Genomic DNA, 27,987 nt, shown 5'->3' with positions numbered 1-27,987 from the left:
TACCATCCTAAAATAATTTCTGAATATGCCCAAAGAGAATACCTCATTAACAAACGTCAACATTATGCCCAATACATTTTATATTATTCTCTTTTTGAATTTTCCTGTTTTAATAATAAAATTTTTAATATATTTTTGTTACACTGATTTTTATGTAATATTTTTCCTGCAAAACACGTATCGTGTCCAATTTAGCAGGGTACTCCTACCAGAATAAGTGGCCCAAAGAAAATTACGCGCCTTTAGCGCGTAGGTCTCGTAGGGCTTAAGCTAGACAAAGCTTAGTAATAAAATAATCTAAAAAAATTTAAACTTTTACAGAATAAAGCATCATTATCTTTATCACTTATCTAATAGAAATTTTTTTGGGGGCTCAATAAATTCATTTTACTTTTCAGATTAAGTTTCAACCAGTTGTTGCTATAAATTTTCTAAATCTGAAATTTCTTTCACTAAGTCTCCTTATACATTACTTTGTTTGTATTTTGTTAAAAAAACCTACTCTAAGAATATAATTCTATATCAATATATATAATTTTTCATCTTATCTCAATTCTATATTTCATAATATATTTTAATACAATAAATATTAACACCATTATCATGAACTTCTTTTAGTCTAATATCAAATAATGTATATTTTATAGCAAAATGACCAAAATTCAAACCGTTTTTTTTATTAAAAATTGTTTTTTGATATTTCAAAAATAATCGATATTGTGAGAAAAATAAAAATGTCGGGGATAATGATATCGTTCATAAATAAATTCGAACATAAATCAAAAATTTTTATAAGCAGAAAAATCGGTGTGGTATGAAGTTGTAGGTCAACTTCCTCCCTCGTTAATACACCACTGGGTATAACTGTTTAGATGCAACATTAGAAAATTTAAAAAATTATTTTTATTTAACTTAACATTTATAATAAACTCTAATTGAAAATCTTCGAAATATTTTAACATGATTAGTAAGGCTAAAGATTTATTTATTTTTATTAATGTTATTTTTTTTATTGTATAATACACTGTTTATTAGGATCATCCACCTCATTACAAGATTCATTTTTAAAACTTTCTTGAACTTCTGGAGTTTCACTTTTTCTTGACAATAATTCCATGTAATATCCATACAAGATTAACCAAGAGTAAATCATTATAACTGTGCACAATCAAAAAAAATTACATATTCAAAAAAAGTCATGCATACATTTTTTTATTTATATATTAATCAATTGTATATTTTTTATTAATTCCATATTTATTTTTTGTAAATTCAAAAATAAAATTTACTCACCACCCAAATAATGAACTCCATTGATATTACTTTTAAAAAACCCAGAGAATTAGGCACTAAGTATAGTAGGCACTAGTATAGATTGAAATCCAGCAGTCATTAACATCATTAGATGTGGATAATTTATTTATAAAATATTTTATGTTACATGCTGTTATCTATAGGTAATCAAATAAAGGATCAAAGATATATGTAACATATACAATAATAGGGAAGTTCTTTTTAAAAATTAACTGAATAAAGTTTCTTTTTTTCTTGTGGTTCCTATACGTTTCGGATGTTGGATTCAAATAAGTCAGAACGTTAGTTTAATACCAACTAACTATAATTTAACTGGTATTAACTGATATAACTATAGTGATATGCATCATGATGTGTTTTTCCACTATAAAACCTTCTGTATCCATTCGTCAGGCTATAAATTTGTAATGAAATTTTGCTGAGAGTCCTGTGATGTAGTTTATTTTTAGTTTAAACGATTACATAACGAGAAAAACCCACACATAATGTAATATTTTTTTAATTTTACGAGTTTATTTCGTCTTTTATTATTTATTCAAACCGATTATTATTTTTATCAAGTCGGGAAAATAAAACAATCACAAGATTGAAATGACTTAAAAAGAAAAAAAATTATAATTTTATAACAATTTTAATGAAATTTCATTACAAATTGATGCGTTACACTAAAGTAAAATTTTTTTCCAACTTTGAACCCGAAGTTTAGGGGAGGGCGCGAAAGTTACAAAAAATCGAGTGGCCGCTCAATTTGTATGAGAATTTTGTAGGAAATACGGTGGTGATATTTATTTTTGATTAAAATAAAATATGAAATGGGGAACCAGAAAAACCCCAATTTTGGAGACATTTTAGTTTTTGGTTTCGTTATTTTTAAGTCCTACTGAATATCATCCTACTACTCGTGACGTTTAATTTAATAACACTCTGTAGATATTTTTATTTACAATTCAAATTGTAGAAGCTAGACGATTTTAATAAAAAAATTTTATTTCATTAAACGAATTTAAAATACTTAATTATATAAAAAATAAACAATTAACTCGCGTTTAAGTTCATTTCTAAAAATTGTTATGTATTCATATTCATTTAAGATAATATGAATACGTTGTTTCCATCACTAATCATGTAATATGCATATATGTATAATATATCTAATAATATACATTTAAAAAGCATATCAAAAATAATTTTTATTAATCCCTTAATAACACTGTTAATTTGTTTAAAAGAAATAAAAAAAACTGAATTCGTTGTAACAAATTTTGTAAGTGAATACTTTTTTTGAATCACTAAAGAAAATTCATAGTGTCGTAAAGAATTATAATAATTTAAATAATATTTAAATTTTAATGTTATTAACATATTTTTATTAAGAGCTTACTCAAATTTTTCATTATCATGAGAACTGAAATAAGGAACCCAGTTGTATTATTAGACCAAAAATCAAAAATTAGCTCTTCTTCATTATCCATCGTTCTATTCAGCTGTGAGGTACCTCCTATTGTAGAAGGTACATCATTTTTTGAATCTACCAACTCTATGAAATAATTGAGATTCTTGTTATGTATCATTAATTCAGTATAATTTTTTGAATAAGATGACCTCGGATTCCTAAATATTTAAAAATTTTTATTAAAATGAAAAAAAACTTTTTTTTTTTAATTTAATCAACAAAACAAAACATATTTAGAAAACAAAAACACATTTTTACATTTACTAAATTACCATAAAATGTATGTACATAAAAAATAATTTTTAATGAAATCTTACCGACATTTTTGAGAAATGTATTTTTTTTCTTCTTGGCCATCTCTTAGAGGTATAAGAGGATTTGGTGTCGTTATTGGTGGTTTGATTACAGGTTTAGGAACAATCATTTTATAATATGTATTATTATACACCCATAATGTTTCAGGACATCGATGGTCCAAACACAATAGTCTAAATTAAATTATTGATATTTCAAATAACTAAAATAGCTAAATATTTCTCACCGAGTTTCAAGTTTCAAAAAAGTAAACGCCACACAAAAGACCCATATACCAATAAACACAGACCATAGTAGTAAGGCTAATTTTATTTTTAATTCGCTTTCCTATATAAAATAATGAATTTCAGTTCAATATAAAACAGTAAAATATCAAAAGTTAATTTATTGTTTTATTTTGAAGAAAAGATAATGGGTCAATAATTTTGATTATTTATTCGATTAAAAAATCACTTTCAATAGTCCCAATGTTCTTTTTTTAACACCTATTATGTAATAAAAATTCATGAATGTTTTCATTAACTTGAAGTTTCAATTTTATATTAAAAATTATTATGAATAACATTAAATATGGACTACTAAGTGTATTAAAATAAGTACACAATTATTGTTTGAAACTTATTGTGAAATTAATTGTTATATTTAGACAATTACGTATAAAGTAATTTATAAAAAGTTTATTAATAGTTTAACTCACAAGAGAAGCGCCACTATAGGCAGTAAACCATATCACAATAATGTATGTGTTTAAAGTCAATATCAAAACACAACTGACTGCAAGTTAGAAAAAACATCAGTTTACTAAAAAATAGATAATTTTTTTTTATTAATAAAATTGATTATTCAAATTACTAAATATTAAAAAAATTGAGTTATAAATGCACAACTCTGTAACGAACTTTCAAAACAGGATTGAATAAACTCAACTATTAAATGAATATTTTTCTTTTATTGTACATTACAATTATAATTATTTCATTAATATATCAGAACGATTTAACTCATATTTATAAAGATGTATAATTTATAATTGTAAAATATGTAATCAATGTGAACATTCTCTTAATCTAATTATTTTTTCATAAAAACTTGATTCAAAAATTCAAGTGTATGTTATTAAAGTATGCTATGAAAAATGTTTATTTAATGATCATGTTAACTTGTAATTATTAATAACTGGAACATATTTATGAAATAATTGCATGATTTTTAATAGGCACTTACTTGGCATTTTAGGATCTAGTAATGTTATATTAGCCATTATTGATGCTACAGCTCCTATCTATAAATAAATCAAACATCAGGCTTAAATTTTACAAAAAAATTTAGCAAATCATAAATATTACAATTAAAGAAAAATAAATGTGTTTTTTTTATTAATTAAATTTATTAAATGTTATATTTTATAAGATATTTTTCTAAGTTTACAAAAATAAATTACAAATTCATACCAATGATATATATTATCATTTACTCATATAAAATCATATAACTCACTGAATAATAAAATGCAATTATAGTAACACCCACATCTAAAAATGTAAAATTTAAAAATTGTTTTAATGAAGTTACACTTTCCGCTCCATTAATTGAATTGCTCATTGTAATTTCGGTAAATTTTATAAAATATGCTTTAAATACATTAATAAACATTTAATTAATTTTTTTGTAGTATCAAACAATCAACAGTTGCCATGCCAAATTATTCTAATTTTTTTTTATCTTTAGAATTACATACATTAATTATATCAAAATGATTTAGAAAAACTGAACAGGTTAATGTGAGCAAGATTATAATATTATATTATAGAACAAAGAAAAAAACGCTTTTATGGAAAAATTCCGAACACGCTCAGATTTTCAAAATTTTTTTTCACCAAAGTACTCGGCTACAAGATACCGGAAAAATTATTGGCGAAGGTCAGAAAATTTTTGCCGATCGCCCATGACCGTTTTAAAATTTGTTATGTCTTCTTATTTATTTTATCGTACAAGAAAATGTGCGCATGAATCTTTTTCTGCCACAGCGGTGTTAACAACTCATTATTTTTGCCGCTGACCGCTAGATAAATCGACAAAAGAGAATAAATATATTTTAAAATCGAATTGTTTATCGATATTGATCCCTCCCAAAAAAACTGGCCGTTATCGATTTGAAATTGCCGTTATATCAGTGTTGGCTCTTTTTCCTTCTTCTGTCATTGATCGTGCTAATTAATAATAAAGTAAGTACAGTAGGGATTTCTGAAAGTATAGTTAAGTCGTTTTTTAAAAAAAATATTGATTAGTTAATAAGTGATTAAAATCATTGCCATAAAGCGCTTTGATGCGTATTTAATAGGTATGAAAAAAGTATTCGTTTCTTCTCATACGTATTATAAAAATTATTACAAATTATTATTATTTATCAAAATTATTTTAAAAATTATAAACAGTTTTATAACGCTACAGTAGATAAAAAACCTGAAATTTGATTTAGTTATGACTAATGTAGACTCCTATAGAAAACATTTCAAGTTTACCGAAAATTGTATGATTTTTTACTTTAATTTCCAATAATTCCTAGAAATCAAAATTTCGATTATTTTTATTTTTTCATCATAAAGTACATTATATTAACTTTAACTTAATGTAAGTTTAAAAAAATAAGGTTTTTTGAAACATTATCAGAAATTGAATAGAAAAAATTTTGTTACAATTTTTAAACACCCAACAGTACTTTAGTTAATGATTTAATTAAAAAAAATATGTCGTCAGCGAGGCAAATTCATATATAAATTAAATATTCAAATAAATTAATTGGTTAGTATTACGGTCTAATAGGAGTGGAGGAAATGCATATATGATCACAAAAAAAACACAGTAAAACCAATAATTTCTTAGCCACTCATCAAAGCTAGAACTGTCAATATTTTTTATGATTAGTTTAAGACCAATAGGATAAGCAAAAAAAAAAAAAAATTAGAAAAACCTTATGTCATTTATCATGACAGGCTAGTAAAATTTATGATGGGCCCTTTAAGCTCATGGGTCCCTTTGGTTCGCTTTCTTCATGAAGCAGGTTCTGTATCCCTACTATTATTTTCATTGCCTCTGTTTGGAACACATAGGGTATTGTGTCCAATGCTGACATGCTTTATTGTGACATGCTGACATTTATGCTAGGTTTTAATCCTCAAATGACAGTACCTTACTTTCCTGATTTCTTGGAGCTATCTGTATAAATTACAAACCTCCTGTTCTATTCAGGTGGTTTATATTATATTTCCTACATTTAAGATCTCAAATTTGTAGGTGGTGTTATTTTGGAGAACAGGTTTGATATAATCCTAAAGATATTCCAGTATATACTGGTTTATCTTTTTTAGTATTTTACTATGTCCCACGGTGTCGCTATCTATAGCCCACATACCTGAGTTGTAAAGTCTTAGTGTTATAGATTTGACATGAGCTTTAACCTCGAGATTTAAATGAGGTAGTTCGATTACTGCTTTAAGTCTGGATCTTATCGCTCCAGTAATGGCTATAGTAGCCATTCTTTGAATACATTTAAGTTCTTTTATAGCTGTAACAGGTGTTGTTCTCACTGAAGTGTATAAACAATACATACTTCTTGGTTAAGATCCCACAGGTCATTCCCAAAGTTTAGCCAAATGTCCACAATATAACCATGGCTTTTTCCTCAATATGTGATTTCCATAAATATGTAATTAGATAAATACATGAGTATATCATTTGATTAAAGCTAATTTCTTTACCAATCAGTTTAAGTGTACCAAGACTATTAAGTCCTGTTCTACTATTGGTAAACATTACTACCTCTGCTTTGTTTAACAGCTAGGCTGTACTCACTATATCACATGTATATAGTGTACTAAGTCTATAATTGTGTCTAGGAATTTATCCTCCATTATTATAGCCAAGTCATCTACATAGGAATGTGTATAACAATATTTCTTTAACTTTTTAATAAGTGAGCCCAAAACTAGACATTATAACAAGGTAGAAAGAACTCCTCCTTATGAGTATCCCTGTTTAACACTCTTAATTACTTTTGTTTCAATGTGCTGTCCTAAAAGGGAACGTTTCTTAAGCATGTTGTCTATCCACTTAATAAGTGGTTCTAGTCCATTTTCTTGTACAGATTGACAAAAACATTAAAGGGTGTAACTAAAAGGGTATTAAAAGTCCCTTCAATGTCCAGAAATATTCCTATTGCATCTATTTTACTCTCTACAGCTTTTCCTACTTTAATGGTAAAGTTATGTAAAGTTTATTTTTTTGGTACGCATAATGGTTCTTATGTAGAAGGTTTTCTTTCAAAGGTCCCTCTTTTATATACCTATCATTAAGTATCTTTATAGTCTTGTCTAAGGGTATTGTTTCATAGTAGCTAGCACAGTTAGGTTTAGGTATAAACTATCATCCTAATCTTTTGTAATCCTAATATTTTAAATTCCATAACTAGGAAAGTGTATGTTCTACAGCTGTGATAATGTATCGTTATAATTGTTTGTGAACGAATCGTCTGGCAATGATATTGCTTCGACGATTTTTTTCGATCTATTTCTTAGTGAGCGTAGAAGTCTAGTACCTGTAGGTTGTTGTTGTAATTCCCTACAGAACTATCTCCAGTTCTCTCTTTTGAACTTTTTCAATGCAGATTTGTTTGTCTTTGAAGGTCTTTATAGGACTCCCAATGTTTCTCCAAGCCTGATTTCTGAGATTACAAGAACTCTTTCTTAATTTTGACAGGTTAGCGTTCCACTAAGATACTTTCTGTCCTATACCTTTCTTTTCTAACAAAGAATATTTTTTGTATGCTGATACTTAGGTCAGTTACGGTTCTTCCAGTGCTTTTTTACGACCCTATCTATACTGAAAATTTTCCAACTCATATAAAAGGTTTGTCTTGTAGTTATCCAAGTTTGATCTTTTAGAGTTCCTATCATACGCTGTTTCAACTTTGTTTATTTCCAAAGTAAAGTGTATGATCAGAAAGAGAAGATTTAAAGGACACTTTCCACCTTTTTATTTTCTGGGCTAACCCTTTTGAGAAAACTATAAGATCAATAACTTCTTGCCTGTTCCTGATTATAAAAGTAATCTCGTTATCTCTATTCAATATACTTAGGTCTATAGTCCAAAGCAGATTCATTAATGCCTCACATCTTTGGTTGATGTTACTGCTCACCAATATAGTATGGTGAGCATTTTCATCCATACCAAGGATGGTTCTAACTTTTCTTTATTACAATAATTAAGGAAGCGCTATTAGGTTTCTGCCTGGGTCTAAAGACTTATATGTTAAGAACCCTGAAGCTACTATAATAGTTTTACTATCACTAAATATTACCATAATAGTTGTTAGATCTACGCTTCACAAATTATGTAACAAGTTGGTTTTTATTTTATCATTAACCAAAATACAAGGCATTAGTTTGTCTGATTGTTTGTAAAATAGTTTAAAGCCCCTAAGTTTAGTCCTCTAATCTTATCACCATATAATTATAGTTTCAAATAAGTGCTGTTCGTGCCAAGAGCAAGATTTGTATTGTTAATGATTAGCGGTGTGGCTAAGTAATGGTGCTCACGCACCATCAGTTATTCGGATGCTATTTCTACGGCCGACAATTAAGTTGTAGAAGTATCATGGTTTTCAATTAAAAATGTTAAAAGCAAGATATATCTTAAAGGCAATAAGTTTATTCATTATGGTTTAAATATTTAAAATTGTGTTACTATACAAGTGTTAAATAATTTTATATAAATTTTAATTAAGTTTATCATTATTAAGTTATAATTATTTAGATTTCACATCAGCTAATGTTCATGATTGTTTCCAATTATGTAGTGCAATCATCAAGAATAATGCCAATTTAGTATTAAAACTTTACTTTGTCATCCAAAGATTCTTATTTTAAAGTTTGCAATATATTCATGTTATTTTTGATATAATCATAGTATGTCAAACCTGTAGTAATAGATCGTTAGATATTTAGTTAATAAGTTTGCATATTAGTTTTGTTTAGTACACGGTTGACATTTGATGTAATATATTAATCTGATTTCATCAATAATTTATTATCAATTGCTTATATAGTTAAGTCTTTATTATTCAATTTATTTACTAATAGCAAATTTATTCTAGTTAGTTTTTGTATTAAATTAAACAGTTCTATTTGTTAAGCTAAACAAGCTGTTTTTGTGTTAATGATAATTTATTTATTTATTTTAGCAATTTTACCTTAATCAAAAACTATTTATTATTTTAAGCTGTACGTCAAGGCTTTATTCCCCTCCTTTTTTTTTTTTTTTTGGTNTTATTCCCCCCTTTTTTTTTTTTTTTGGTATGGTTTTTAAAACAGCCTATGCGGCAAAATAGTGCTATTTATAATAAGGATATTGTATGCCTCTTAGATAGGGTTTTTAGCAATACACTACTGGACTCTTTACTATAATGAAGATATTCTGCTTGAATTGTATAATATTCTCATACTGACTAAGTTTCTTAGGCTTAATTTAAAATCTTCGAAACTTTCAGTAATTGTTCCCAGTTGGTCTTGAGACTCCTAATCTGTATCTGCTATCATCGCATCTTTACTATTCGACACAAAATGGTTGTTTTGTGGTATTTCAATGTTTTTATTTATCATGACCGATTAAAAGCAGTGATACGCGTTACCACCCTACTAAGATAACTATGGTTCGCGGGGTTTTAAAGCTCGTGATCCTTGTGGAAATTAAAATTAAGTTAGTTTAAATTTTAAATTTATTATATTTTGTGGTTTTTAGATTTAAACAATTTAGTAAATACAATTTCTTGGTAAAAACCGTCCTACATTATTCAATTAAAAATTTTCACTATATTCAAAACATTTTTATTTACTCAAACCGAAATTATTCCTAAGGTCTTTTAAAATCAAAATAAATAAAGATAAAATGAGATTTTTGGTTTTTAATGAGTTTTAAAATCATATATAACATTAATTAATTATTAAAGTTTCATCAATAATTTCGTTGTCGTGATCAATGTGATCACCGCCGGGTTGTATTCTAGATCTTTTATTAATGTTTTCAAATCCGATAGTTACTTTAGGTACAATACGTTTTTCCATAATGTATAATAAAATACCGCCAACATCGGGATACCATAAGGGAGCCATATTGAGAACTCGATTGGCTGACTCCCTAGTTTGAAATGTAACAAACCCATGAGTCGTTTGGGGAACATCTGCTTTTGAATAACGCAATATACGAGCGCATACTATAGTGCCAAATCTTCCAAAAAATGATCGTAGGTCTTCTACCGTTACGCTATCAGGAATATCGCCAACAAATAGCTGATGGCTTTCGGGCAAGTTAATTTTCAATTTCTTATAGTTGTCCGATCGTGACTTTTTTTCTTTGACTGTCAACCACACACCGTCTTCAACTGAAAATGATATAGGCCTGTTGTTAAGTACTTCTTTAGCTGATCTTTCGTCAGCGTATGTTATAAAGCCAAAATTCTTATTAATCTTCATAATTCGTAAACTAAACAGAGGACCAAATTGTTCAAAAAACTTTTTTAGATCATTATACTTAATGCCGGATGGAATATTGGACACATATAGTTGGTGGCTGGTTGGCGGACAAGAGTCTCCAAATATTCGTAAAGCCGATGGTGATTTCACACCATGTCCTCCACAACGTATACTATAACTATTTCTATTTACCTCACTACAAGAACAACCATCTCGGATGTTGCACAAACCGTCATCGCCACAACGTAACCATTGTTCGTTTTTCCACCGACTTTCAGTGTAGTCATTGAGCCGTTCAATTATATCATCGTGCTGTGTGAAGTAATAGCTTATCATCACATCATTCATAATTATATATTCGTTGTCAAAGCTCAACCATAACACCAGTGAATGTGAAAAACTACTTTTAGACGAGTTCTTTCGAATCATATTGCCAAACACATAGAACATAAACCGTTCACCGCTTAGTTTCTGTTTGCCTAATGACTGTATAGTGACCACACAATCCTTATAGTCGAGTTCGGCGAGACGCCTCTGCACATTTTCTCGTCCTAACACAGTCTTCAACTGACCATCATATACGCTGCCGTGTAAGAAACTTGACTCATGATTATAGCATTCAATTAGTCTATCTGGATCATTGCTCAACTTGTAGTAGTATTCATGTACATATTTACAGTCATAAGTCTTATTGGTCATGTTGAACAAAACAATTTTATCACTACAACACTTAACGAAACGAAAAAAAATTTCTAAACTAAAATACTTAAGATACAAAGTTTTTAAAATGTTATTTTACATACATTTATAGTTAACACAACATAATATATAATAACGTGTATGCAAAATACATACACGTATATCTATTTATTTAATATTTTTAATTGTTATATTCGACTATTTTTTAATTTAGTTATTATTAATTAATCGATCGTTATTTAATTAGTAAATCAATTGATTCTATAGAAACTCAATTTTCATATTACATGATGTTTTTATTTGTGCAATTCAAAGATCATTTAAATTTTATTTTATTGTACTATTGTTCATATGACTATGTATAAACAAATATGGTTGGTAAGATAACACATGATAAATATAAATTAACACAGTTCTTTAAATAATTAGAAATAAACTTTTATACTTTAAACATTTTTTTTATTCGAAAAATCTGGTAAACTGCATCGAAATCAGTTTAAATATCATAATGCACGCTCATCATTTCCATGGAGTTTTTTAATATATTAACTAAAACAACTTTGTCAACTCTTACACTTATAATTGGTTTAATTAAATAAATCAATATTTGTTTATAACTTCAACAAAATATTATAAAATGTCGGTAAGTATCAATATTTATAGTATCAATAAACGTTGGGTAAATACGACCTGATAAATATTTGAAAGCGCAATACAGCCTAACGGTCATCAAAAAATATTCTAATAAAATATATACATTCTTTTATTTATTTTAAATATTTACAGGCATACTTTACTAATCTTCAATATTTTTTTTATATTTTTTCTTTTAAAAACAGATAATTATTTCATTATACCTTTAGTGATGGGGTTATTTATTATTAATACACCACAGATTAACATAATATACACAATAATAATTTTTATAACACAATTTATACAACTTAGGTAGGGATAATAAATGTTACAATCAGTTTGACGGAGACAACGTGAGACTAAATTAAAAATATGGTATACATTTATCATATACGAGGTGTGTTCAGAAAATAACGGGAATATTTTAATTTAATGGGTTGGAGAGTCTGGTTATCAAATTTTTGTTTTCATAATGTTAGTACACATGTCCCTAAAAATGATAAATTTTTCATTTTTTATTTTGTCAATGGCATCTGTTAAAGATAAACGTGTTTTCATGTGCTCAACGATTTTTGTTTGTTAAAATAACGAATCAAAGAATTTGTATCAAATTTTACGTAAAAACTGAAATAAAGTGTAACAAAGTGTGTGAAAAGTCTGTCATGTGTAAAACAAGGGTTTACGAGTAGTACAAGCGTTTCCAAGATAGCTGTGAAAACGTTAAAGAAGACGAACTCTCTGACATATCAACAACCAGTGAAAACATGGAAAAAGTGAAAGAAATGAACGATCGCCAAATCACAATAAAAGAAGTCGCTAATTATGTTGGAATATCGATTGGCTCATGCCGTGAAATTTTTTGGAATGTTTTAGGTATGAAACGCATAGCAACAAAATTTGCTTCAAAATTGTTGAATATTAAACAAAACAGTGGCGAATGGAAGTTGCTCAGGAGTCACTTAATGTCACTTAATGAATTCAAAGACGATGCAGAATTACTGAAACGTGCTATAATAGGTGACGAAACATGGGTTTATGGATTCGACGTCGAAGCTAAGGCTCAATCGTCCCAGTGGAGGCATTCTAGATCGTCAAGACCGAAAAAGGCTCGAAAAGCTTTCAAACATGAAAGTTATGTTCACTGTGTTCTTCGATTTTAATGGCATAGTGGATCATGAATTCTTGCCATGAGGTCAAACGATTAATAAGGCGTACTACCTAAAAGTTCAACGCCGTTTACAAGCATAGATGACATTAAAAGCACATCGCTGAATGAACTGAAGGCTATCCCAAAGATCGAGTTTAAGAAGTTATTCGAGGATTGGAAGAAACGTTAGCTTAAGTGAATAATATCTAATGGGGACGTTTTTGAAGGTGACAATATTAATATAGACAAATAAATAAATATTTTTTTCAAAAATCGAAAATTCCCGTTTTTTTCTGAACACACCTCTCGTACATATATACACACTCACTGTGACATATTATCTTATAATTTATAGTATATAAAAATAATTTACACGGACAAAAATCATCAACACATATTTTACTAAATTTCCACACGCCTCTAATAGGTAAAATTTTAAGAATTTTCAAATTTAACTTAACCCGTAAATAGCATAAGTAATAAGGACAATACCACTTTATTCTATACGAATTTTTCATATGCGTTTTATTAAAATTTATTTTTACTACAAATTATTATTGTATAACTATATTAATTATTATATTAATATAAAGGGCTTATCATCTTTAACGCAAAATTTTTTGTCACATATGTACTTGTCATAAATACTTTGAAAATACATTTGTTAAAAATAGAAACATAATTTTTATTATAATAATTGATATTTTTTTTTAGAAAACTAATAATTCAGTTATGGTTTCTAATAAACGCGAATACTTTGAGGAAAAAATTGAACGGGAACGTCGAAACCAGCACATAACTGCAACTAAAGAATATTGTTTTGCCCTAAAAAAATATCATAGTATACAAAAAAAATTAGGTAAAGTAAACATTAACCCTTAAATTAAAATAATTTGAGAATAGCATGTTTCTATTTTTATACAAAAGATTTGGTTTCAAAAATTAATAAAAAAGAAGCTAATGGTCCAGAATGGTATCAAGAATTGTCCCCTAAACAAGTAAGGTACTTTGATTAACAGGTTAACAAAGCCGTATAGTTTTCATTTTTATTAGATAACTATTTTATGTGATTTGAAAGAAAATTTAAAACATGATTATGAAGAAAAAACGTCATCGCGCACCAAGAAAGCACTTAAAATGCTTGGAATTACAGCATTTGTTCCAGACCTTATTGTTAAACAAGCATTTGTATCGAGCAAATTGTATTCAGTAAACTTTTTATTAGAAATAAAAAAATACTTTGATGAGAAATGTGGTATCGAAACAAAAAGTTTTGGTAAATACATTATTTGTGGAAAAATAGTTTTTAAAAACTATTTTATTAATATATAACATTAGTTTTATGTCAACTATATAATCAATTAAACTAATTTTAATATTCTTTATTTTTCCAAGGTAATAATAATCCATTAATTTATTTACCACAAGAACGAATTTTGATGTCAAGTATAGTTTATTTATCATTACCGTGTCTAATCAAGAAACTTGAATACTGTCTTAGTGAGCCTGTACCAGATAAAGAACGTAAGTCCTTGCTTAATTAAGGTTCTGGAAAATTTGTATTAAGAACTTTTTGGTAACTAAGAGCTGTATCTTGACTTACTTAGCACTATCTTAATAAGCCACTTTCTATTAAAAATATTATCAACAATTTATTTTCTTAGATTAAAGTTTTATAAAATGTATGGGAAAAATTAAAATCATAACAAAACAATTAAAAGTTATAACTAACTTTAATTTAATGGTCTTTAACAGTGGCATATGTGAATATACCAAAAAAAAAACAAAAAAAAACTAATTCACTATCTCCATATTTAAACACCATACCTGAGCCTGTTATACCATGGACTGAACTAGAAAAAATCAAATGGCATAACAAGAAAGTAAAAACACAAAAAATGCGTGAGGCGTATGCTGCCAAAATGAAAAATCAAGCTCATCAAATTGAGGTAAAGCATATTATTAAACAGTTCATGTTTAAATAAATTTAAATAATTATATGTTGTAATATAAAGATGGACACAGAGAGAAAAACAATACTAAAAATGCAAATAACATATCCAACTCATCCATTAACAAAAATGTTTTTCAAACCACCATTATTAATGGAATTTAAAGAACAGGAAAATACAGGTAATTATACTACTTTTAATCGTGAACATTTTAGCGGAAAATTCTCAAAAATTTCGCTATGTTTACTTAGCAGTAAAAATAATTTCACTTGTTTGAAAATTTTCTGTTTTATGGATTTTAATTTTTATAATAGTTATTTACACATGGGCGTTTTCAAGTGTGGCAAAGGGGCAGTTACTTCTCCTTGACTTTTTGTTAAGTTAATTTTCATAATCATCGTGTATTAAAATTTCTACAAAATAAATTATATTATGAATACTAGGATTAAGAGAATTGTATTTTATAGATAAATGAGGATGTTAAAAATATCACAGAAAGTTAGAAAGTATGGCAGAAGAGCAAAAGGAGAGAAGATTGGATGGAGTATAAACGCTTGTGCAAAGAAGCCAAATGTGCGGTAAGTAAGGCGAAGTTTAAGAGGTAAGATGAGTTGTATGATAGGCTAGGAGCAAAGGAAGGTGAGAAATAAATTTATAGATTTGCAAAGATAAGAGAGAAAAGGTCTAAAAATTATCATTAAATAAGGTATATAACAAATGTTGATAATAAGGTACTCTCGAGCGATGATGATGTGAAAAAAAGGTGAAAAGAGTATTTTGAAAAATTACTGAATGAGGAGTATCTAAAAATGACATTAGAGAATATCTCGTGGAATGCGGGACTGGTAGTTTTAATTAGTGAGAAAGAGGTATGAGAGACTGTGGCATCAATGAAAAATAAAGCAGTAAGACCAAATGAAGTATCAGTAGAAGTATGGAAAATATTAGGCAGTGTTGGCATAAGGTGGTTAAACGAACTTTTAAATAAAATCTTATTAGAAGGGAAAATTCTAAGTGAATGCAGAAATAGTATTGTTGTGCCGATATTTAAAGGTAAAGGTAACATACGAGAGTGTGGAAATTATTGACACATAAAACTTATGTGTCGTAGTATGAAAATTTAGGAAAAGCGTCTGGCGTCTTATATGATAAAAGAATTCCAATGAGGCTCAAAGGTAAATTCTACAAGACTGTAGTGAAGCCAGCTATGATGTATGGTTGAGAGTGTTGGGTGTTTGATAAGAATGTAGAGCAGAGAATGAGTGTAGCAGAGATGAGAATGCTTAGATGGATGAGTGGAGTGACTAGATACGATAGGATAATGAACGATGATATAAGAGTGAGTATAGGTGTAGCGGCAATCGTGGATAAGATGAAAGCAAATAGACTTAGATAGTATGGTCATGTTATGAGAAGACAAGAATTGGAAGCTGCAAGAACAGTTATAGAAATGAATGTTGAAGGAAGAAGAGATAGACGAAGACCGAAAAAGAGATAGAGGGATACTATTGAATGCGATATGAGGACAGCTGATGTGAGCGTAGATGATGTGGGAGATCATGTCAAGTAGAAGTTTAGGATAAGGGTAGTTGACCGCAAGTAGTTGGGATTAAAGCGAGGAAGAAGAAGAAGTACGATTTCCTATGTGCACATTTTTTTCAATTTCAATTTCACACCATTATTACTTTTAAAAAAATGTACAACTAAGAGATTATTTTACATAAAAATATTTTCCAAGAGTCTGCCATAGTAATAAGTACACAGATTGTTATAAAAGTTACATAAATCAAACATACATTGAATATAAAGTTAAACCTATTTTGAATATAATGCGTCCCTTATGTTAAGAAAAAAGACAAATCTTCACTGTACTTTCCTTTTGTGAGAAGGAATCACTTATTCATATTAAAACTATTTTACTATGTGGGCTTTTTGATGTATCTATTGTTCATTTTCCTCAGCTCTCACTTGACCATGTTTTTTTAACAATACATCAAATAATGACAACCAGCATTTAATTAATAATGTTATCCTCAAAAATTGAAAAATTTCCGTTTTATCCAAAAAAAAATTGCCTAACGAAATTTCTCAATATATTTTTACTCTGATTTCAAATCGAAATTAAATTTTTTCTATCACCTCTTTTTAAAAAAATATTATTAATTAGAAAACGAGTATTATATTGGTTTCTGATGAAAATTCCTTGTAAACCAGTGAATTTATTCATAAGTAACAAAAAAATTTTTTCTTGATAAGTATTGCATCAAGGTCTTCAATTTTTATAAACGTTTGCAATGAAAAATAACAATTAATTTATATATTTTTATATTTCTTAGTAAAAATTACAATATTAAAATATTGATTATCAATTTCATAATAAATTTAATTACTATAATAAGTATTTATTTATATATTATATTTATAAATCAAAGAACTACTAATCGGGATACGATTAAGAAAATAGAAGTTGTTGTTGTTTTGGAATAATCCACCAATTTCATAAAATTGAACACTATTTACAGATTTGCATTGAAGCGTTTCTTATGATAGTGATTATAATCGCTATTAGATGTTATCTATACTTATCCCAACTATTCCACATCTCTGCTACATTTTTATATTATTCTTCTATCTAAATTATTCATTAAATATAGAAAATGATGACAAAAAACAAATAGAAGATATTGAAGATGTTATCACAAATCAACTGTCAAAAAAAAGTGCTGACCAGAAATTACAAACTATAATAGCAAGTAATGAAATGATTGACTTTCAACTTCCTCTAATATCTTCACCAATAGATGAGAAGAGCAGTTATGAAAATGAAAAATCATCTGAATTTGGTTGGCTTAATAAAGAACCTCAAGCTCATTTTTCAATGGACGATATAAGTGATATTTCGGAAATTATACCTCCGAGTTTAGAAAGCATAGATCATGCATTAAATATACCCAACATACAAATATCTAGCCAGGATGTAGAGACTAATTTTGTCGCCGCGCCTGCTGAAGATTTAGATCCATTGTGCAAATCACAAGAATTTTCAACCCTTATTGGTGTTCATCCAAAAAGTCATGATAATATCTCTAATAGCAAACCACTATTAGTATCGAATACTAATCTGAGTAAAAAAGAGACTTCTAATATTTTATCAACAACCGAAAATAATATAATACAAATATATCAGGGTAAAATTGGAGCGTTTCATAAAATTGAATCCAAACTCACGTCTAAAGTAAGTGTTCTTTACACTATAGCATTTTTTATTATTTGCGATAACTATTATTATTTTTATTACCAATCTAATGATTGGTTTACAGCAACTTCCATGTTTCTCCATCACTAGCTTTCCTCTTCAACTATTAATATAAATTACATCCTTGATCTTTTATTATCTGACTTATGTATTGCAACCCTGGTTTTTCACTGTCATTTTTTCATTGGTTACTCCTAAGATTAATAGTAACAACTCATCATGGCTTAAAGTATGATTTATTAATTAATTTCACCTTCTCTGTATACTCTTCCATATTAATTTCCTCTCAAATAACCTTTCTAAAACTTCTTCATTAGTAATACTATCAGTCCAACTTATCTTTTTCATGCTCCTGTAGCTCCACATTTCGATTGCCTTTATTCTTCTCATTTTTTCTCTTGCAATAGACCATGTTTCGTATCCATATAACATGATGCTCCAAATGTACGCTTTTAGTAGATTCTCATTTTTACGTACAATGTGATTATAAATTTAACATCCAAGAGAATTGTTTGACTTAATAATTAAATTCAACTCAAATAGATTTTATTATTATTCCAAATAAACTAATTATTTGACATCAATAACAATAAAAAAAACTATTACAATTATTATTTATTTATAATTATAATGATCACAATAAAGAAACTGTTATTCATAAAAAAATTTAAATGTTATATCCTAATATATATTTTTAAAATTAATTTTGAATAGAATTCTCTAAATAAAACCAAAGAACAGTCTTATTTAACAATCACTCCGCCTTCTATATGTCAAAGAGGGAGCAATGAAGACGACCATATTAACATTTTAGAACACAAAGAGTCGATAACTCCTTTTCCAATACCATTACAATCAAAGACAGAGTCAACTGAAATAACTGAAGATAACCCGGTATTTTGTAATGCTATATTTTAAAAACTTTATTTTATATAAAAATAATTGAATGAAATTACCTCAAAAATAATAGTATAATAGATGTGTTTCGAATTAATATGTTCAAGTTTTCTTAATAGGATAATAATATGTTCAATGTTGACAAGGTATTAGTTCAGTTGCGCCAGTTACCAGTTTGGAAACAATTAAAAGTAATATGTTTAATATTCTATGATTTACTGTAGACCGTTATTTTTTCAATTTAAAAAATTGATACAGTAAATAGATGTTTGTTTAAATTCAAGAGTCTTATGTCCTTTTCACGCGCCTCAAAGGAGTTGAAAAATGACGAAAAGGGTAGAAATGTTGTTTTTAGCTTCGATGCAAAGATTACTATGTGTTTTTTTTTTGTGTTTGTGTTTGTTACTACTTATTCTCAGCTCTCGCAGGACATATTTTGATAAACAATACACCAAAAGATCAAAAATTATATTTATTCGAAGAAATTACCCTCAAAAATTGAAAAAATTCCTTCGTAAATGGGGAAAATCTCCAAAAAAATACAAATTTAAAATTCGCTCTTTTTTTACATTTTTTTTTTTTAACTGCCATAACATTTTTAAAAATGAACAAATCAATAAACATTTTTTTTACCAACCATTTAGTATATTTTTTGTGAAAAAATTATATCATTAAATACAAAATTTTTATGAAGATTTTAAAAATGGTTTTGTTTAGATTCATATATGATCATAATAGACTTATATAATTACTATTAACAACAAATTTATGTAAAAAGCCCGAAATTCGTTAAAATTCCTTATTATAATTTTGTATATATATCGTAATAAATACGATATATAATAGTTCTATGTAACTCTTGGTGTTAGATGAATTATTCAGAACTATATACCTTATAGTTATATCTTATAGTTTTTAACTAATTAGTAATAATATCAAAAATTAGTGGTGATAAAAAAATCTAATTATAGATTTTAAATTAGCACATAATGTTGATTAATAAAAGTATATAATTGAATCTGATGAAAATTACTTGTAAAACCTTTAATTCTTTATTAACAACAAATTATTTTCTGAAAAGTTTTGTATTCAAATCTATACAGAGTGATTTTTTTATCATAACCCACTCAATTATTTACAGAATAATAATAATTTAAAATTTTTTTTTTATTATTATCTTTAGTTACACATTATTCTTGAATTATTAACTATGTAATAATTCAATAATATTTAATAAAATGTTTGAGTTTTTAATTCAATAATAAATGGCATTTTAATTTTTAATAAAAATTTTTAAAACATTTTATTAAGTTCAAAATATGTGTTCCCATTTAAAAAAACAAAGTTGACACCCTTACCAGGCATAAGGGATGAACTTAAAAAGTATTACATAGTTAATAATTCAAGAATGATGTGTGACTAAAGATAATCGAAAAAAAAATGTTTAAGTTATTATTATTCTGTAAGTAATTGAGTGGGTTATGATAAAAAAATCACCCTGTATAGGTTTGCCATAAAAGTAATAACTACTTTTTTTTATCAATTTTTTATAAATTTTCTGAAAAAATTACAATACTAAATTATTAAATATCAATCTGATTACTATAATAAACATTTATTTATATATTATACTTTTAAATTAACGAACTACTACATTATTCTTTTGGTATAATTCACCAATTTCTTAAAATTAAACACTACTTGCAGATTTGCATCAAAGCGTGTTTCTTATGACAGTGATTTTAATCATTACATGATTACATTGTATTAGATATCATCTATACTTTTCCCATCTATGCCACGACCACACTGTGCTACCGTTTTTTTAAAACCATTTTTTGATACGATCAACATATCCCATACCGTAGTTCTCCATTCTCACTAGATACACCATATTTTATTTTAATTGATCAGTACTTTGTTCGACTTTCGAACTAAGCTTTTAATAAGAATTTTCGTTGTCTTTACTACATTCTTCCACCTATCTCCATCTAGGCTGTCTGCTATGTTAGCCTCTGTGTGCACTAGTTTACATCATCAGTGATTCTGTCTAAGGCGAACCCTTATCCCATTTATCATTCCTTCTAAAACTTTCATCAAAATCCCGTTTAACTTCTATACCTATGCACTCGATACATTTACTCATAAGATATACATTGATGCCGGGTTTTTGGAAAATTTTTAGTACTTCTCTCCAATAGTTCTTCTTCTATATACTTTAATTTCAAAATAAGTTTTTAAATACTTTTTAACACTTTTTTTTTTTTTAATTTTTAAATTTTTTTGCTTTTTCCAACTGGTCGTAGGAAATTTGAGTACAGGCATTTATTAATCATCTACAGTGAATTTTTAACTTGAACAAATTTTTTAAGGCATAGTAATCCTTGTGAACGGCAGATATACTTAGTTTAATCTCATTATACATATTATTATGTTGGTTTATGCTCGCCACAAAATGTTTGAAATCTTCTACTTGTTGTAAGTTTTCTATTACTAGATCTGAATTATCTTTTGTTCCCCTAATCATGACTAAATATCTGGTTATGTTCTGATTTACTTATAGTTTCATTGGCTTTGATTCTTTAATCTAATCACTAGTTTTTGTGGCTACTTCTTATAGCGTATTGTCTATTACAAATATATCGTTTGTACAGGCAAGAAGCGTATTGTAGAACAATATCTCAATGACATGTCGCATTTATATTGATCTGATCGCCTTCTCAAATTCTACTGGCAACAACGCATCTTCCTGTTTAAGGTCATTGAAAACTTCAAAACTATGATCCTCCCTTACTAAACTTCACATTGGACAGGTATGCATATTATTCGCATTTATGAGGTCGCTAAGCTTTTTGGGTATTCGAAATTGTTTTTTTCAAACTTTATTCAACTAATATAGTCAGTGTTAGACTTTCCTTTCTAAAAAACATTTTGGTAATCTTCTATTATAAGTCTAGAGTATACTTCCAATCTTCGTAGTATTATCAAATATAAGATTTTATAGCAAAACATATTATCCATAAGATCGCCCTTACATATGGGACAAATAATAGGTGTTTTCTAATTTTTAGGTATTTGATTTGTGTTTCAAATTTCTGTTAGTATTCCATACATTATGGTCACAAGATGCTAAGTACCAATCTTTATTAGATTAAAATTAATATTACCCTCTTCGGAAGCTTTGTTATTTTTCAAAATAACGATAATATCTTCTATCTCTTCGTGGTTAGTACCTCAAGAAGAGGCTGTGTTGTATAATACATCACATTTTCACATTCCTCTTTGTAATCTATGTTTAAAATGCGCTTGAATCTTTTAAATGATACAAAAATTTTGCTTGCTGATTATAACAAATTCAACTATATTTCGAGGAGATGGGTCTTGTATCATTTTAAATCTTGATTCTGCGCGTCTTTAATGGCTTCCCTGCATTGTTCATTAAACCAAGAGTTCTAACTATTAGATGTGTTTTCTTTTTTTAATACTTCATCTGATATACTATGTCCCATGTTTTTTTTAGGTTTTACTCTGAATTTTGAGATATTTTCATAAGTTCATCATTTAGTTTTCTTCGGTATACTTTCATTTTCTTTTGATACTTAGTTTTTTCTATTTCCAGGCAGGAACTATATTTTTATCTTTCTGATTTCAATTACTAGCTAGTTTGATTCTAAATGATGCTATGACCAAATAGTGGTCTGTGACTCCATCTCTATAACTTCTAACTAATCTAACACTAGTTCTTTTATTTATTAGTATATAGGCAATCTTGCTCTTAGTTCTTCCTTCTGGAGATACCCAGATTTGTTTGTAAATTTCTTTACGGTGAAACTGTATACTACATATTACTAATCCTTTGGTTGAGGCAAAGCTAATCTCATTCCATTGTTAATAGTTCACTATCATTACATTCCTTTCCTATAGTTTGTCTAAAAGCATGTTCACGCCCAACTTCGACATTTTTATCTCCAACTAAGATCTTTATGAAGTTTTTGGGTGTCATATCATAAACTTTTTGTAGATTATCGTAAAAAGTCTTTATTTTTATTGTCTTCTGTTTCTGTTGATGTATGACAGTTTATTATTGTGATATTATAGATTTCAATTATTTATTATTAGATAACAACCATTAATTGTTTCGATCTTCTTTACTATTTGTACTAAAGACTCTTACAATAAAATATACCCATATTCGTGTCTTTCAATATTACTTCCTCTATAAAAAAAAAGTGTTATATTATCTGATACAAGATGTCCTGCTACTGATTTCTTATAGAGCAACTAAATCTAAATTATTCTAATAATGCATTTTAAAACCCCAGGTTTGTATAAAGATTTTATGTTTCATGTTCCAAACCAAAATGCTCTAGATTTTTCAGTCTTAGTTTCAAATTTATTTCCTAGATTTTTCGTTATGTTTTAGTAGATTTTTTAAAAATAGTTTTTTTATGGATGGTCAGACCGTCGCCAAACCTCAAACCTAGAGGATCAGATTCTACTATTAACTTAGGTAATGAGATTAGGTAGTGCAGCACAATTTTTCTAGTTGATGGGAGCGCCAATATTTCTACGCCAGAGCTCGGGGTCCCGGATTTGCTAGACCCGTAACACAAAATATCCTCCTGGAGATTGAACTAAACTATTAAGTTAAATAATCGGATAGATTTTTTTTCAGTTTTAAGTTTGATTTGTTAACAGTTTGTAATACCACAAATTATTACACATTATGTATTACAAAAAAAAACATTAATTTATTCCAAATAATTTTTTAATTTAATTTTTTTTAATTTTTTAAAATCAGGTGAGTTTTTTGGTAGCCACATCGATAATATTACATAAGTCTATTACTTTTTCAAATATTCATAAAATATTAATTAAACTAAAATTTCTTCGAGTTCATTTTATATAAATAAAATTTTATATTATTTTTAAAGGCTGTTCTGCATTTACTATCAATACTTGGCGATCCAATTGCTGGTTTTCCTAAATTGACTGAATTAACCTCGCTACGAAGATGGTACGAGATTCGAATTAACAAAGATAGATATCTTACAAGGAAAAAGAAATGTTAATTTAATATTTATCTTTAAAGTTTTAATTATAATTACTTATAATATCACAAATATTTTATATAGTAGAATTAATGCAAAAATCAATGAACGCTTGGAACGTACCAAGACCGAAGTTCACAAATATTCCAATTCCACCTAATCCATATCAAACCGATATAATAAACGATGGGAAAATTACATGGGATCAAATTAATAATGTTAAACAAAAAGTACTTATTTGAATATTAAAATTTATTTAAACTTGTTTGTATAAAAACTAAGTTCAGTAAAAATGGTATGTAAATAGAATCCCTAAAGGTGATAAGTTAAAGTGGTGGTTGTTTTTAAATAGTAAGGGAATCGTTCTAACTATCTAATTACTTCGTAACCAAATTAAACAAATACCTCGAATTAAAATTTAAAAAAGTTGTTAACCGTTTTAATGTTTAAATGAAGTCATCAGCGAATTAAACCAACATAAATATAAATTTAGTTGTCCTAGAAGACTGAATGTTTAGTTTAATTCAGAAGGCAGGTCATGATTCAAAATTATGCCTACCTAAATTACTCCTGTGGAATTTTTACACATTTTTCTTTAGTATTTAAAACTTTACTAATTTTTTAGACTTATTCAAACGATATTTTAATGATTTGTATATTAAATGTTAAGTATATTTCGCACTTTATTTAAAATTTTAGATTGATCTACAGATTTATAATACAGCATATTATATATATAATTATAGTATATATTATATACTAGAGCACAAATACAAAATATAGAAGCGTGTAGTTTTATGATCTTATATTTTATAATGTACGATTATTTTTTCTTTCACTCTGTTAATTATAAAATAAACTTATAAAAATTATGCATAAAAAAAATGCTTATGTTAAATTTTTAATAACGTGGAATTTTTTCTATAATTGCTTTTTCTCACACATATGTTTTTATAATTATAAAATTATAAAATATTTTATTTTCCAATTATATAGATAGATTTGGCAAAAAAAGGATACAATGAAAAGTTAAAACAAATGGCTGTCAATAATGCTCGAGATCTGTATCCAACTATGGAAAGTATTTATTTTAAAAGCAATGTAAATCAAAATTTCAATCATACATTTTTTAATTATTTTCCTGCCAAAGAGGACGATTGTTTCGAAAACGTTATAGGAACAATATCAGGAAAATTGAAGAAGCCAACTGATAGCTGCTAATAAACTTAATTTAATACGTCAGACAACATAAAATACAACTTAGTTTAAAAGTTGAAATACTAACATTGTATAACTTAGAAATATTTGAAACATTCACAATCAGTAGTGAGAAGAAAATGTTTCTTGTGAGAATGTACAAATAAACATAATAATTAAAAATATTAATAATTTTGACATTTTATATACGTGATATTTATATAATTAAACATTGAAAATTAAAATTAAAAACTTGTAATACCTAATTTATTTCATTAGTTGATTAATATTTTATAATTTATATCTTATTTATGATTTTAAATTGAATTTAACCGTTCTAAAAAATTATTATATAATATGTCAATCTCTTGAACTTGCTGATCCAATAAAGCAATATCGTATATTGGTTGCACGAGATCTATTATATCTAATTCTAACAAATCCAAAGAAGCTAAAATATTAAAAATAATAATTAGATATTCATTTGAAACAACTACATTTAAAAAGTATTAAGATAATTTCAGTAAAGTACATAAGAGGAAATTACAAGTCACTTTATGAAGGATAATGTGACTAAATTAATTTTATAAAAAATTCAATTAATTCGGGATTCTACAAATTCTTCACTCTTAAGTTAAGAATTATATGTACCATTAAATTAATGGTACACAAAGTTAGGTTGCCTCTTTTATAAGGATATAAAAAAAATCACATTTGTTTTAAATATTAGTATTGACACGTAATTTCACATTATTTATCGCCCTTTCTAGTAATTTGAATGTATTTAAATTGCTGTTAAAAAACACAATTAAAAAAAATAAAACATTTGCAGTATGGAAATATCAAAAAGGGAGATACCAACCTAAAGACCACCATAAGTGTGTTTCCAAGTAAATCTAAATATAATATTTTTAATAATTTTAAATTACTCTTTTTTCACAAAAATAATATATATCTTTATTAATTCAATTGTCAATAATGCCAGAAAAAAAGTTGTTGGGACATTTTTTTCTCTTATGATCACATAAGATCTAATTTAATATATGCTTGGATAACACAGAATTTCCAAAATATTTTTGAAAGATAAATAGAAAAAATTAACATTACACATGTGTTGTCATTTTACTCCTTAGCTCTCCCGTAAGTAGAAAAATTGTCAAAAAATACCTTCTTAGATTTACATCGAAGCTAAAAAATATATATATAAGTCGAATGTAAATAACATAATTACGGTATTCATTAAATATTGTGCACAGATTAAAAAAAAACAAATGATCAAAATTTTCTAATTTTAAAAATGGTATTTTTTTAAAAATGTTTTCCCATTTAAGGAAAAATTGTTTAAGCTATGGCATTGATAAATTTGACTATAAACGATTGATAATTATTTTTATTAAATGAATTAATAAATGATCATATAGAATTTTTAAACTTGATATAAAATATATTTAAAATACTATTTTGGGAACAATGTTACCAAAATCAGCGATAAACACATACAATATTATTTTTAATAAACGTAACTTAAAAAATTGTCTATGGGGGTATATATTTATGGGATCTTATATTATATTTCATAAATTTGGATAAAAAAACCTAACTTTAAGCTAAACTATCACATTACTTTATTTCATCCCCTACCAAAAAAAAATGAATTATTTTGAAAACACTATAATTATTTATATAAGTTAACCCAACGCTAATACTAATTACATGGTTATACACAATAAAAAATCTATTTTACCTTTCATGTGTCCTATGGACACCAATGTACGAGTTAAAAATCAATAAAATATTTGGTTATTAGTACGTTACGATAAATGTCAATAAATTAAATTACTTATTATAAATTTTTTTTCTAAATATTAAAACCATCGAACTAAATTTATATTTATTAAGGTAAGTGGTTTTTGTTGAATAAAAAGAGAATTAATTCTAGGTGCTTTATTATTGAATAAAATAAGATTGAGTACATACTGATGAAGTCGTTGAAATTATCAGATAACTCTTTCAAAAAATTCTCTGTCTGAACAACTTTTAAAAATAAGGATTCTACAAAATTCTCATCATGTAAGTAATCATGATTCTTAAAAGTAAATTGCATAATTAATATTATTACTTTGATATACGACCATTTGTTTTACCACTTCAAAATTTGATCGCGCATTTTTTTGGTCAGAATTCGTTTCCATTTTATATTTCGAGAAATAAAATATACAATTCGATACAAATAAAGGAAATGACTTTTTTGCGTACAACTATACGTTTACACTACTTGAGTCAAATGACACACACGGAAATTTTCTAAAATCGATCAAATTAACCGTAATATTAACTTTTTCAGAGCACATACCACACATGTATAACTTGGTATGTTCAGAGACCCAAATTTTCGGATGCGTAACCGATCTTGGTCAGCTATAAAACTTTATCGTGTATAACTGATACACATCAAAATCTTAGTTGTTGTAGATATCACTTCATACTTTGTTATAATTTCATTCCAACTTTGTCAATTACTGACGACTGTATGATTTAAATACA

The 27,987-nt window shown here is 27.0% G+C and overlaps 2 protein-coding genes across 5 annotated transcripts; both read right to left on the bottom strand.

Moving 5' to 3' along the window:
- Positions 1-746: 746 nt before the first annotated feature.
- Positions 747-27,717, bottom strand: LOC126898957 (uncharacterized). Of its 4 annotated transcripts, XM_050673398.1 has the most exons (6): positions 27,563-27,717; positions 4,307-4,364; positions 3,780-3,883; positions 3,085-3,409; positions 2,696-2,925; positions 747-1,158 (listed from the first exon to the last, which is right to left on the bottom strand). In XM_050673398.1, the coding sequence occupies exons 4-6, from the start codon at positions 3,189-3,191 to the stop codon at positions 1,010-1,012; spliced, it is 486 nt and encodes a 161-aa protein (XP_050529355.1). In that variant the 5' UTR covers positions 3,192-3,409; positions 3,780-3,883; positions 4,307-4,364; positions 27,563-27,717; the 3' UTR covers positions 747-1,009. The 4 variants fall into 4 exon arrangements, with proteins under 4 accessions (XP_050529355.1, XP_050529357.1, XP_050529356.1 ...); XM_050673400.1 differs by lacking the exon at positions 3,780-3,883 and having other exon boundaries at positions 3,085-3,255; XM_050673399.1 differs by lacking the exons at positions 3,780-3,883; positions 4,307-4,364; positions 27,563-27,717 and having other exon boundaries at positions 3,085-3,255; positions 3,309-3,555.
- Positions 10,069-11,307, bottom strand: LOC126897982 (uncharacterized). The gene has a single exon (XM_050671932.1). The coding sequence runs from the start codon at positions 11,305-11,307 to the stop codon at positions 10,069-10,071; it is 1,239 nt and encodes a 412-aa protein (XP_050527889.1).
- Positions 27,718-27,987: the final 270 nt, after the last annotated feature.

Source organism: Daktulosphaira vitifoliae, unplaced genomic scaffold (assembly GCF_025091365.1).
Source record: "Daktulosphaira vitifoliae isolate Bord-2020 unplaced genomic scaffold, ASM2509136v1 Scaffold_2, whole genome shotgun sequence".
Taxonomy (NCBI): domain Eukaryota; kingdom Metazoa; phylum Arthropoda; class Insecta; order Hemiptera; family Phylloxeridae; genus Daktulosphaira; species Daktulosphaira vitifoliae.
This window is presented reverse-complemented; position numbering and strand designations above follow the sequence as displayed.

Coding starts and splice junctions, on each gene's coding strand:
- LOC126898957 (XM_050673398.1), bottom strand. CDS start 3,191: ATGATTGTTCCTAAACCTGTAATCAAACCACCAATAACGACACCAAAT. Junction 2,926..3,084: donor TACATTTCTCAAAAATGTCG/GTAAGATTTCAT, acceptor TTAAATATTTAG/GAATCCGAGGTCATCTTATT. Junction 1,159..2,695: donor CATGATAATGAAAAATTTGA/GTAAGCTCTTAA, acceptor GATTGTGCACAG/TTATAATGATTTACTCTTGG.
- LOC126897982 (XM_050671932.1), bottom strand. CDS start 11,307: ATGACCAATAAGACTTATGACTGTAAATATGTACATGAATACTACTAC.